Below are 14,524 nucleotides of genomic sequence, written 5' to 3' on the forward strand. Positions count from 1 at the left end.
TCGTTACTCCAGCCAGTGACAGAAGACTCCAGCCAGCTACTGCAAATGCTACTGCAAGGGACAGAAGAGCTACGACCAGCGAGCAGACTCCGGGGCATGGCTTCGAGATCAACCATGGGTGTCGTGTCTCGCAGAGAGAAGGGATGGTGTGTTGTTAAGAGCTGAGTTCGGCAGTGACCGACAGAATATCGCTGAAAGTTTTATTCTACATGTATCCTGATGTTTTGAGTCGCTTGCAAAGTCAAGGATTGCGATAAGTTGTATTGTACTAAGCTTTCACAGTTGTTTAAGAGGGTGCGAATACAATTTACAAGTTTTGAGAGTGAGTCCCAGCTCCCACGAGCAGCTGCAGCTCGAGTTGAACTGACGAGCAACGTCAAGCAATCAACCTCGACAAAGGGCGGAAGGCGCCAAGCATTGTCCAAGCTAGCATAGCAGAGAACCAGCTGCACACATAATCGTGCGCCGCCAGAGAGCACGGAGCAGGAGAGAGAGCACGCAGCAGCGCCACCGAGTGCCACCGAGCAAGGGTGTCAGCTGCCAGCGGACAAGCGTTGTGCCGACTCAGCTCATCCAGCAGGAGAAAGAGCCTGACCAGCCGCCCGTGAGGAAGAGGAGAGCGCCGGCGAGAGCGCCGTGGGTTCGACCCACACACAAACCGACCGGCACCAGCCTATCGGCCAGTCAGTCGGCGCTAGGCAATCCTATGCGATAGGCTGCAAACACACACACACGTCAGCAGCAGCAGCTTGGGAAGGAGGTTACAGCCGCAACCATGGTCTGCTAATGTATATACGACCGGTCAACAGACGGCAGCCTGTCTGGCTGAATGCCGAAAGCTGTTGTTTCTTAACTACAACATTCGTTTGTTTGGATATAATTACTAAGTAAGTAACACCTAAAGATTTGATATTTAGTGACTCTTACTGCAGGCTCTGAATGATTAGTTTTAGATTTCTTTTTAATTAAAGTAGCATTGCATCATGACATAAATCATAAATCTTGTGTTCGGTAACTTCGGTTATATACCTTTCTGTTTCAGTCTCGGTCGAAAGGTTAGTTAAATTTTCAGTTTCGGCTTTGGTTTCGGCCCAAAGTGTAGTTAAACTTTCGGTTTCAGCTTCGGTTTTGGCCGAAAGTGTAGTTACACTTTCGGTTTTGGCTTCAGTTTCGGCGGAAAGTCAATTCTTAACTGCTTAAGCAGCCAATTCCAATCACCCAACAAGGGATCGTCTCATTAACATAATTTATTCAGTTACACCGCCGCTCGTTGGGGGAGGGGATTGTGTGATGAACCCCGCAAGTGACGTCATGTCATCTCCTGCTTCCGCGTGACGTCACAAGATACCAGGAAGCTGCCGATCATTGCGCGCGCTCACTGAGATCCGAGGTGAGAAGTTCACATCGTGGTGGTTGTTGTTGTTGTTGTTGTTTACCCAGGTAGAGCCTCGCTCCTCTCGTAGGGATATCAATTGAGGAGCAGCGAGTATGGAATTGATGTCCAGATTGGAACATTACAACGCGGGGCCTAGCCATGCGGGGCCTTGCCTCCTGCCCTCGCCTGATCGCATTTGCTTTAATTATCTTCTGTTGTAGCAATGTGAAGACATAGCCACAAAGGAACGAAATATAAGAATGTAAGTTGTTGGAGGGAGTCATTGTTTGTCGTGATTGAAGTGGGTATGAATAGTATGTGTGTGGTGGCGTGTACATGTATAATTATGTAAACGCGATTGCGTGTGTGCATGCTTTTCAGTCCTTACCAGGCGATGTATACTTGATGTATTTAGTTGTAGCTGTTGTATAGCGTCTGTTGTGTAGAAGGAGGTCGGTAGTGCTGGTACGTAGATGTAGATATTTTAGAATCGTACATGTTTTTTTTTATACATATTGCAGTATGAGGTCAGTCGTGAACGTTCAGCGAGGGCAGTAAGGAGCCAGAAGTGGATGGATTTTGCGGCAAACCTGATAATAGGGAAGGATAACGTGGTAAATGAGAACAAATAGTTGAGCAGCATTCTTTCATTAGACTGTTTAACACTGTGTGTCCATCAAGTCCATCTGAGACCATCTCTCGCCCTGCCATACTGGCATCGCACCCGCCCCTCACCCTTCGTCCTGCGGATGGCGAGCGCACAGGATGGCGCCACGTAGCCATTTCAGGCTGGGCTCGACCGGGATACATAAGTCACCCGGCCACAAGGTGCTTGTTGGCGAACACAACCCCCAGGCCTGGCTCTAGGTGTGATATCAATATAGAATATCTGTAAGGATGCCCCCTAATAGACTTCCCCTGGCACTTTACCAGACCCCGGGGCTGGCCCAGGACACGCTGGTGGGACGATGTCACTCCGCTGGCCTGGGAACGCTTTGGAATTCCCCAGGTTGAGCTAGAGTCTGTCGCCAGGGAAAGGGAGGCCTGGACCGCCCGAATCTGTGTGCTGCCACCGCGAGCATCACCAGGACAAGCGTTTTTAGAAACGAACGAACAAACCTGTCATTCTTCTTGGCCACAGATATTACTCTGTGGATGCAAAATATGAACTTATTTAAATGACCATCTGTACTGGCTTATACAATGAAGGCTGGTCTGCCTATGATTAATCCTTAATTCAACCAGACTATTTTGTATTAAGCTTACAGATCCTTAATATATCAATATAGAATATAATCATGAGTCTCTTTGACAGGCGAGGCTGCATTGGTTCGGTCATGAATCCTGCATTCCCAGTTACCGCATGCTCAAGCAGCTTCTCTTTGTCCAGATATTAGGGGATAAACAGGCATGGCATTGGCTAGAGAAGAGATTGGAGGATGTAGAGGTGATCGGAACCGCCAATGACTGGTATCAGTAGTGTCAATATTGTCCTCTGTGGAGGAGGCCCGTGAGGTATGCTGCAGGGCAGTTATGATAGATTTGCTCTGCGTCAACGATGAGGTCGGAGGAGTGATTCATGAATAGGTGGAACGCTGGGTTCCTAAAACCCAGCAAAACAAAGGGGAGCACAGCTTTTTCATCTGTCAGTCATTTCTTGACATCTGGATCATTCCCATCATCTGCTGACAAAAGAATCCACACTTACATGGCCATAAATTGCACCTATCATGGCATTAACACTGTGATAAGGTAACTTCCAATTCGTCATGAATGGTGGATGTTTTGTTTATATAATATGTTAATGATACATATGAGATGTATGTGTATTTAAGAGTTTATCTTTGTGGGGAGCTGTAGCGCAGTTATTTCACTGCATTATGAACGCAACAATTAGTTTGATTATCGCCGACAGCAAACATGATTGAAAACACTAATAAAAATATGTTTTGTCCCTGGGTAGTAAGTGTTATTTTTCTAATTGCTTATGCCTCAAAAGTACAGAAAATGGCTATTATTACCCACAAACTTTGCGTTTGACCAGGACAGTGATATTTTGCAATTCAGCTTTTTACTTACATGCTTTTTATGAACTCACTCTGTCTGTTGTTGTTGTCGTTGTTGTATCCTCAAATCTTGTAACTCAATTTTTACCCACTTCTCAAAATGGTATCGACTGCAAACTTGGTATACTTATGTCATACTGATGACAATACTATTTTCTATCATAAAAAATAAAAAAAGAGATGTTTTAAAACATTTTTTATATGTTATGTTTCTGCTTGGCTCTAATTGTCCACTGTAAACTGATGTTGGCTGTAAATGACCATGGTCCCTTATGTTATGGCAAGCTTCGGGGCCACTTCCTGGAGTTCTTCCATTACTAGTGTAGAGCCGTTGTAGCCGTTGTAGACGGCCTGATTTAGACTTGCCGCGGGTGGCAAACAAACACAATGGGCGTGGCTACGTCGGTACGCGGAGCAGGTGCTCGCAGCGACGTCCTCGCCGTACGCTGGGATCCCCTACAGCCCCTCCCCTCGGGGGGAGATGGCTATTTAAGGCGGTGAGCCGAAGGGCTCTGGGTCTAGTGTTAAGCTGTAACCAGTGAAGAAAGAAGACCAGCTAGACCGGCCCTGGAACTCCCTGGGATCGCTGTCCTTTTAAGGACCGACCAGGCAAGCCAGCGGCGTGGCCCCCAGAGCCCAGAACCGACGCTCTTCTAAGAGCGGGGTCTGGGTATTCGGGGTGCCGTAACCTAGGTGTAAGCTAGCTGTGAGCTAGGCTGTTGTGTTCCGTAGCTAGACGGGTGAAGGGGCCGATACCCCTTCAGTTACTGTAAGTTTCCGAGTTACGTGCTGGTGTTAATAAATAAGCGTGTGCCTCCAACTACGTGTCAAGTCTCCCTGGAACCATACTACACTAGTACGGTATATTTAATGAAAGCGTGTTTAAAAAAAAAAGTGTTTTTTAAATATTACTTATTTCAATGAGAGAACTTGTGCATTTGTGTCATACCTTCATGTAAAGTCCTGGTCACAAAAGCAAAGTTTGTGGGGAATAATGGCCATTTTCTATACTTTTTAGGCATTACCAATTAAAAAATAACACTTGCTAACCAGGGACAAAAATCGTGTTACATAGTTTAAGTGAAAGCTGAACTTATTGTGGGCCTCTGCTATGTTGATTGATCTTGAATTAATTACATGGTGAAGTGAGGAAGCATTAATACTGAGCAGATGAAGGCGGCAAGGCATGGTTTTGGACACACCACCACCTTTTTACCATGCCAATGTGTGACAGTGTCAAGTTTGTATTTTCAGTAATGTATATTTACTATTGAACATGGAGGTTAAATCAAAACAATAGTTTAATTTATTTTTCCTCTGGAACTTTTTACGTGAATGGAAACAGTCAGGAAAATATCTCGGCACATATGCAGCTGAATTTAGATCTGTTCATCCGAGCATTCAAGCAAATCTGAGCCTGGCTTCACACCTCGAAGTTTCGATTGAACATTAATTTATGCATTTCTGCATATTACAAATAGTATTATTTTCAACACCCTTTGCTATGTTAGCAGAATTTTTCTTAAATAAATATTGCTTTCGTAGCTAGACAGCCGAAATTGTGTGCTTGGAGTTTTTGGTTAACATTCATTTTGAAGATACTAGGGCATCCAGGCATATTTATGACCATTTGCCATCTCATTGTGTGCCTTAACAGCCCGTGTGATGAATTGGGGAATCTTTTTCACTACATCATGAAAAGATTAATAAGTATAGACGTGTAAGTCACGTGTGACTGTGTATATATTCATTCCTCTGTGCCTCGATACTGACGTAGATGGTGTGGATATGTTTTTCTATCTGCAGCTGATGCTTCCTCTGACGCTTCCTCTGCAGAATTGATCTGATGGAGCAAAGGCACTCAGCGCAGCTCGGCACAAGAAGGAAACAATGCGACCAGTATGCAAACAGCACGGTTCGTACTGGAAATTTGACACAGCACCAGAGAACACACACAGAAGAGAAACCTTTCAAGTGCACTGTGTGTGAGGAGGTATTTTCACAGTCATCACATCTTTCAATACACCAGAGAACACACATGGGAGATAAACCGTTCAGGTGCACTTTGTGCCTGAAAGCGTTTGCACATTCATCACATCTTAAAATACACCAGAGAACGCACACAGGAGAGAAACCCTTCAAGTGCAGTGTGTGTGGGAATGCGTTTGCAAAGTCATCATATCTTCAGGGCCACCAGAGAACACACACGGGAGAGAAACCCTTCAGGTGCCCTCTGTGCGGGAAGGCATTTGCACAGTCAAGAGATCTTAGGAGCCACCAGAGAACACACACGGGAGAGAAACCCTTCAAATGCAGTGTGTGTGAGAAGGCATTTGCACTGTCATCAAATCTTAAAAACCACCAGAGAACACACACAGGAGAGAAACCTTTCAAGTGCACTGTGTGTGAGAAGGCATTTACAGAGTCATCATATCTTAAAAAACACCATAGAACGCACACAGGAGAGAAACCTTTCAAGTGCACTGTGTGTGGGAAGGCATTTGCACAGTCATCCATTCTTCAGAGCCACCAGAGAACACACACAGGAGAGAAACCCTACAATTGCACTCTGTGCGACAAGGCGTTTACATGGCCATCTGTTCTTCAGAGCCACCAGAGAACACACACAGGAGAGAAACCCTTCAAGTGCACTCTGTGCGGGAAGGCGTTTTCACAGTTAGCACATCTTCAAAGACACCAGAGAACACACAGGCATCAGACGACCCCCAAGGAGTGTGATCTGAAATCGACTTGTGAAAGTCAAAGTGCTGTAATTAGCCCATCCCTCCTGAAACAAGAACCAGAAGAAAATCCCAACTTGGACACTTTAAAAGGTATCAAGGTGAAATGTGAAGAGGCAACAGTGAAGAGCGAAAAAGTTAAGGTAAAATGTGAAGATGTGATGGTGAAGAGCGAAGAAGTGATGGTGAAATGTGAAGTGATGGTAAAATGTGAAGATGAAGATTCAACTCCAAAATCGGACCTTCACATTTATGGAGGCAACATGAAGCAGGAGGAGAATTCTGACTGTGAGGCAGAGCCAGGCAACTCCCAGCAGTTTGTGGAAGTGGAGGTGTGGGTGGACTTCCTAGACAATACAAAGTCAAATGGAGACCTGGTAGATGTGTAAGCTTAAGACAATGAAGCTCCAATCGATTCACGTTTGTTACGGGCCTTTAATGAAAATAATGTGAAGTTGAACACTCCATTTCTAAGTTCATCCTGCAGAGCAAGAGCGGCCAGTGTTTGCGGCCAGTGTTATGTTATAATATTAGCATTTATATGGTGCTTGCTTAATTGCCTCAGCAATTCGGAGTTTTGTATCAAATCTCATCACAAACACTTGAAGAGCATGTTTTATATATGCCTTTTCCAAAAAATTATATTAAGAGTGATTCTGCCCTTTTTTATATAATTTTGATTGGGATGTAGTGCTGGGGCACGGAAAGGGTGAGTCCCCCCCTGCCTCCTACCTTACCACACAAAAGACAGCTGGGGGATAATTACTCACAAGCCTGCTTGGGAAGTTATAAAATGTTATTTAAAAAACTGGCAAACCCAAGGGGGGGCTAATGAGATTCTGCGGGACATCCCCAGTTGACTTCAGGAGAAAGACAGAGACAAATATGCACCGTATCACCTTAATAGACTGTAGGTTGCAAGTCTTGTTAGCGAGCACCTATAAAGGCCGGCACAGCGCACGAGGGGGTGGGTGGCCAGCACCACGCCTGGCCGCCTTTGTCTCCCCAGTGGTGATGTCTACTACACGTCGCCTGGTTCGCTGTGTTCCTACCAAGGCAACATTGCCGCAGACCCCAAGCTGTGTTCTTGCCAAGGCAACATTGCCACGGACCCCAAGCGGTGTTCCTGCCAAGGCAGCATTGCCGCAGACCCCAAGCTGTGTGCCTGCCAAGGCAACATTGCCACGGACCCCAAGCTGTGTGCCTGCCAAGGAAACATTGCCACGGACCCCAAGCTGTGTTCCTGCCAAGACAACATTTCCGCAGACCCCAAGCTGTGTTCCCACCCTCACACTTCCCCCCCTGCTTGCCTAGATATCCCTGCCGGCGAAGGTGCGATGCATAGAGAGAGAGAGATGCCACCCACACCGAGGTTGCGGCCTAGCTCGCGCCCTCACACTCTTCCAAAAACTGTAGCACACGGACGAGAAGCCGTACATGTGTGGCGAGTGCCGCAAGACGTTTTCTCGTGCTCGGCCTACAAGTATATATTTTTTCTTTTCGCTTGTGTGTTAAACTGTGTGTAACCCTGATATTTTGAAGATGGCAATTCTCCTGCTGCGTATACTACTGCTGTCCCTCCCGGTCATATCTAGTGCCACACTCAACTCTACAAACGGCTACTCACGTTACTTCGTGTCCATACTTATTGCAAAATTTTCCACGATGCTGATCCATGCATAGCAATATTCACAATAGCTTTCAGTAATGAAGGCTGATCTTCCTCAATTTTCGGCCTACCAGACTTGGCCCTGACGTTCAGCCATGTGCATAGGTCTGGATTATCTTCAAACAGAGCATTTAATTATTTTCTTTCTTCTCATCTCTTGCTTTCTGTGCTCTTTTTTGATCACCCTTTTTCTTCAACTGGTTTTCCAATTCAGTTTTTTTTCTTCTCTGGCAGTTCCCCATCCATTTGCTGTGTAAGTATTCCTCGTTTTTGGCGTTCGTACAAGCCGACCAGATCAGAATTCAGAATGTCAGTCTGTGTCTACTAAATACAGCTGGGCTGTAGCAATTCTTGATGTTACTGAATTGCTAGTACTAGGCGCTGAATCATCAGCCTGAGCGTCGGTCACTTGTCCATCAGACTGTGATACAGAATTCTGAGGTATTTTGACGGGCACATTTTTTTTTTATCGGCAGATGTTTGTTTAGCCCAAAACGAAGTGATCCTTTTCTGGTGGTGGGAATCGCCTTTAATTCTTGCAACCAATGATCAACTTTAACTTGCAAATCTGGATAATTTTTCATGCCATTCCACTTTTGAACCAGTTCTTCTTGGCAAACCTTTCTGCTCTTTTTAAATTTGAAAGAGAAAAAAATTAAAGTACCCCCATGGGTTCCCCCTTATCACCAGTGATAGCAAATGTTTTCATGGAGAAATTTGAAACATGCCATCTAGACATCCACCTACGTCCTTCCTTGTGGAAAAGATATATAGATGACACTTTCGTCATTTGGCCACATGGCCTGCCAGCATTGAACCAATTTCTCAACCACATGAATTCCATACACCCATCCATGGAGAAGGATGGTAAGCTACCATTCCTGGATGTTTTATTTGAGAAGCGACCTGATGGCTCGTTGGGACACTCTGTCTACAGGAAAGCCACCCACACAGATTCCTATCTGAAACCTGATTCCCACCACCATCCGGCACAGAAAAATTCCCTCATCAAGACACTACACCATAGGGCCCACTGCATTTCTGACCAACACCACCTAGCCAGTGAACTGAAACACGTACACCAAGCCCTCAAGATGAATGGGTAATCGGACTGCATTATCCGCAATGCTGTTTCTTCAACCATGGAGAAACAACCCCCTGAGACGCCGATCAAAACCATCACGTTACCATACATAGCAGGCGTTACCAAAAAGATTTCCAAAATCTTAAACAAACACAAGATCCAGGTTCTATTCAGTACAGTACACAAAATTCGTGATCTAATCCCATCTGTGAAGGATGTCATTCCTGACATGCAATATCCTGGAGTCTACAAACTAAGTTGCACCTGTGGTGGGTGTTACATTGGGGAAACGAAACGACATATCTCGGACCGTGTTCGCGAGCACAAGTCAGATCTGAAACACGGCAGAACTAATACCTCCGCCGTGGCTGACCATTGCTATAACGCTGTGGGCTCTCATGATATTGCTTTTTCCGAGACCAAGGTACTCTGCAAACCTTCGGGCAACTATCAAAGGTTTGTTCATGAAGCCATCCAGATATATAAACATATACATAACTTCAACCGAGAAGATGGATACAAATTGAGAAATCATTGGAAGGATGTTATTAACCAGGTAAAACCTTAACTGCTTTATGGTGTTGCCTTCATATCCGCATCTCCAGTTTTCGTCAGCCTCCCACTCCCAGCACCCCCCCCCCCGGCATTTTGCCGTACTTGCCCTTTAAACCCTTGTAGCAGCACTTCACTTTGCAGCGTTCCAATCCCCCTACCCCACACACCCCTCTCTATCTCGTCTCCCTGGCTCCTGCCCCCTCTCTTACCTATATGGCCTCTTATTACAGCAGCCCTTTTGCCCACTTCAGCAATTGTTTCTTGCTGTGGTTGTCCCACCTGATGACGGACGCTTGTGTTGTGCCCGAAACGTCGTGATTTAATTTATTTTATATATATGTGACTTTACCAAAAACCAAAGAGTACTTTCTGCTCTTTGTTGGATATGCCTGCACGTACGCATCAAAAAGACACTGGTACATTTTATTTGTAACCATCATAGCGTTCAATTTGCTTTAAAAAATATTATTTGAGATTTTATTGGTGTAATATAAACATAACATTTTTTAAATGTATATTTTCATTATGATTTGAGTTGAAAGTAATATTTTAAATAGATAAAGTTAAATTCATGAATTATTTGATTACGTATTCTATGATTATTTGATTACTATTGTAGTGACATATGACGTCACTAATGTGCCGGGTCTGTACACACATGATGTCACTGCTATGTTGGGTATGTATGCGTGACGTCACTGCCGGGTTGGTATGGAGGCTGTTGACGAGTGCCACGGGGGTCGTGTCAGGCCGTGGCACTCTAAGTGATCCCGACTGGACACGTGACCCGATCACGTGGTCGGGGAGTAGAGCCTTCTCGAGGGTTCGAGAAGGGGGGCGTGGCCAGGGTGTGGCCAGCCACGCCAAGGGGCTTATAAGCGGGCTCAGCACAGAGAGCCGGGCTGTTCGTGACTGGGTTGAAGACGCCTCATGAAGAATCTGAGGAGATAAGCCTCCAGTCATCATGCACAAGCAGAAGCCTCCTGGCTTGGCCACGCCAAGTAGTACTCGAGTGTTAGCAAGATTAAGACGGTGGTCACCACCTTATGTATAGGGTGTGTGTTACAGTTGTGTTACAGTTGTGTTGCAGTTGTGTTAAATAAATAGTGTTGCCTCCACACGAGTGTGTGCGCCTCTGTCGAACCATTACACTATAATTACTCAATTAACTCAAACTGAAACTGATACGAAGTATTTAAAAAAGTCAAATAAGCCAGGACAGAGCACCTTCATAGAAACATGTAAAAAAACTACATTTCAATTATATGCACAATTTATTTTATTTGTGCGAATGATTCGTTTTTGCGCACAATTTATTATTTTTTGCACAAAATACTAAATCGTGCACAATATTCTGAATCGTGAGCAGTTAATTTGTTTTACTTCGTTTCCATAAGGGAACTCGTAGTTAAATCAAAGATCCTAAATGGTTAAATTCAGTCACTCATGGTTCATAGTAGGGCAATGGCCAAAAGAAGCATGATGCCATTTTCTGGGTACAAAGAACAACAATCTCATGGAGGAATAATTAATCATGGAGGACGCGTTGGCTATTGTACGCTTGCTGAATGATGTATATTTAGTAGGTACTCCATGATGAATTATCCCTCCATGCTCAAAAGTGGGTGTTTGATATCTTTGTACACGAAAACTTTTCTCGCTATTATTATTTCTTATATATAAAAGTCTCCGCGTGCTCGCGCTTGCGGAGGATTTGGCTCTCGGATGGTGGCCTTCACGTAGAAAAAAATTTGCCAGGTGGCACGCCCTAAGCTCCGCGGTGGGAATAGGCTATTCCGTTTTCCCATCCGCAAACTTTAAAGTAGTTTAATTAACACATCTGTGCAGTTTCTATTTTTTATTATTTACTTATTGCAAGACTTTTGATTTAAAGCTTTCGTGACTGCAGGGATTCATCTTCTTGGTTCTTTCGGTAAAGTCACGTAGAAGGGAAGTAATAAAATAATAAAAATAAAACATAATAAAATTATTCTCACGACGTTTCGGCCACAACGCAAGCAGCCGTCCTCAGGTGAAAACCAGGTCCGTCGAGGCGACAGAGTCTGAAATTCAGACTCTGTCGCCTCGACGGACCTGTCGCCTAGACGGACCTGGTTTTCACCTGAGGACGGCTGCTTGCGTTGTGGTCGAAACGTCGTGAGAATAATTTTATTATGTTTTATTTTTATTATTTTATTACTTCCCTTCTACGTGACTTTACCGAAAGAACCAAGAAGAAGGTTATTGCAAGACGTCGACCGTACCAACTCACGACAATTGCGTGGGGGTGGGGGGGCGGACCCTGCCAAGTCATGCGCGTTCGGTCGAGCTCACGGGGGACATTTTCTTTTACGCGTTTTACAGGCAACACATACACACATCACGCTGCGGATATTTCTTCAGTGTGATGTCCTCTTCACCCCCCCTCCCAACGATGTGTCCAGTTTATACTACAGACTTCGTAGCTAATAATATTTTACTGCTTACATAGCATTCTTCTTGCACGGCCGAGGGATGCTGGGGGGGTGTGGGGGTCGCGGCCCAGCCCCTCGCCTGGCAACGTGCCAACTCTGCCGCCTCGCCAATGTAGGCCAGGACGGGGGCTACGCATGGCACAAGGCCTCAACACGCCTATGGTAAGTACAAATTTCCTAGCTTCTTCCGCTAACAACTCAAGTCCATTGTTTACTATTGTTAAACACATTAGTTGACAAACATTACAATCATAATGTTTGTGTGCTGATAAAACAATACGATTCATTGCTTACTATTATGAAACAAATACGTTGCCAGACATTACAATATTTATCTTTGTCTGCACATACCAATTCTGCTTCATTGTTTACTATTATTAAAGTAATCAGTTGCCAAATCTTACTATTATAATGTTTGTGTCCACATAATAACTCGCGTTCATTGCATACTATTATGAAACAAGTAAGTTTGCCGATATTACAATAATTATGTTGTGTACAGATACCAACTCGGGTATCAGTGCATTGCCAACCTATCATCTACACTGCTAATTTTCATTTTCACCATTTACAGTGTATGCCAGTCTATAATCTATTGCCTGCTTCACCTCACTCGGTGTACTGCCAGCCTTTCATGTCGACTGTAGCAATGCTTATGTCATTGAGTCGGCGTACTGGCAGTCTATAATCTCGACTGTAGCCTGCTTCTCAACTTGTGCGTACCGCTGCTCTTTGATTTACGCTTATTTCTGCTTATTTCTTCAATACATTTCTATTGTTTCCATCGCTCACGTCACGCTATTTACTCATACGTAGTACTGCGATACTGATAGCTGTGCCATCATCGGGGATTGCTGTGCCCATCGATGTGTGTGCGTGAGTCGATGTGTGTGTCTTTTAGTCCATATGTGTGTGCGTGTAGAGCCATGCGTGTCTTTAAGTCCATGTGTGTGTCTGTCTTTTTTGAACGGACAACGCCCCATGTGTGTGTGTCAGTCCATTTGTCTGCGTATCAGTCACTGTGTGTGTGTTAGTCCATGTGTGTGTGTTAGTTCATGTGTGTGCATGGCTTCATCTGAGTGTAAGTCAATGTGCGTTTGTTTGTCTATGTGTGCGTGTACGTCGATGTGTATGTGTGTGTCAGTCCATATGTGTGTGTGTCAGTCCATATGTGTGTGTTAGTCCACATGTGTGTGTAAGTCTATACATGTGTGTGTCACTGTGTGTAAGTCAATGCGTGTGTGTGAGTCGATATGTGTGTGCTAATCCATGTCTGTGTATCTAAAGTAGACGTCTGTGTGTCACAGTCCATATGTGTGTGTAGGGCTATGTGTGTCAGTCGATGTATGTGTGTCTAAGTCCGTGTGTGTGTCTTAGTCCATATATGTGTGTGTAAGTACATATGTGTGTTTACGTCAATGTGTGTGTGAGTCCACGTATGTCTGTGTGAGTCGGTGTGCGAGTCGCTGTATGTGTGTACGTCGATATGTGTGTGTAACTCCATGTGTGTGTATCTCAAGTGAATGTCTATGTGTGTGTGTGAGTCCATATGTGTGTGTGTAAGTCGATGTGTTTGTGTGAGTCGATATGTGTGTGTGTTTCAGTCCATGTGCGTGTGTGTTAGTCGCTATGTGTGCATGCCTCCATGTTAGTCAGTGTAAGTCCATTTCTTTGCATGTCTGTAGGTCCCCATGTGTGTGTCTTAGTCCATGTGTGTGCTTTATTGACCTGATTAAGGCCTATCATACCATCAGTAGGCCTGGCCTCAGGGTTGTTCTTCGTGCTTTCCGAGACCCTCACCCACTGCCCATCCTTAAGGACCTTCATGATGGTGAGCGGCCCCGCGTCAAACTACGTAGCTGTGAGTCAGAACCATTCCCTGTACACCTTGGGTGCAACAAGGATGTCCTCTGGCTCCCACATTATTTTACATATATTTTGACCACGTCGTTTGTGAAGCCTTCAATGGCTGTACCGGAAGATTTCTCATCTGGTACAGATACAATGGGAGGCTGATCGATGCCCAGGTTCGGTCAAGGGATGGCTCCCTATTGCTCAACCACGGTATGTATGCCCATGATCTGCTAATTGCTGCTCACTCGGAGGAGTTCGAAGTGCCGCTGCTGAACCTGGAGCTTGCCACCAAGAGGTGGGGCCTTACCATCAGCCCCACCAAAACTAAGCACCTGCCTGGGTATGTTGTACCACCGGACACTCCACCCCCACAACTCCCAATTGGTGATGGGGCAATTGTGGAGACAGTGGAGAGTTTCCCATACCTTGCCAGTGTGCTAATGACCAGCTCCGGTTTAACAGCAGAGGTCTCACTCCGAATCAGTCGAGCCGCATTATATTTTCATTGGTTGTGTAACGCTGTGTGGAAGCTACCTGCTCTATCACTATGCACGAAGCTTCAGGTCTTCTCGGCCACGGTCATTCCCTCCCTTCTCTACGCTTGCGAAACTTGGACCCTCCTAATGGAACATCTTCGCCAGTTAGAAACATTTGGGATGGCGGCCTACCTACGATCCATCCTGGGTTTAACCAGGCTGCATTGTGT

The 14,524-nt window shown here is 45.1% G+C and overlaps 2 protein-coding genes across 2 annotated transcripts in view; one reads left to right on the forward strand and one right to left on the reverse strand.

Moving 5' to 3' along the window:
• Window positions 1-14,524, reverse strand: part of LOC144953548 (uncharacterized) — a 155,260-nt gene that overhangs the window by 71,357 nt on the left and 69,379 nt on the right. The window lies entirely within an intron of this gene.
• Window positions 1,330-14,524, forward strand: part of LOC144953573 (uncharacterized) — a 24,820-nt gene continuing 11,625 nt past the window's right edge. Inside the window, exons 1-2 of the mRNA XM_078884154.1 lie at window positions 1,330-1,390; window positions 5,248-6,108. Coding sequence (XP_078740280.1) covers window positions 5,288-6,108 — 821 coding nt within the window. The 5' untranslated portion in view covers window positions 1,330-1,390; window positions 5,248-5,287. The remainder of the gene's footprint in view (window positions 1,391-5,247; window positions 6,109-14,524) is intronic.

Source organism: Lampetra fluviatilis, chromosome 78 (assembly GCF_964198595.1).
Source record: "Lampetra fluviatilis chromosome 78, kcLamFluv1.1, whole genome shotgun sequence".
In the NCBI taxonomy this organism is placed as follows: domain Eukaryota; kingdom Metazoa; phylum Chordata; class Hyperoartia; order Petromyzontiformes; family Petromyzontidae; genus Lampetra; species Lampetra fluviatilis.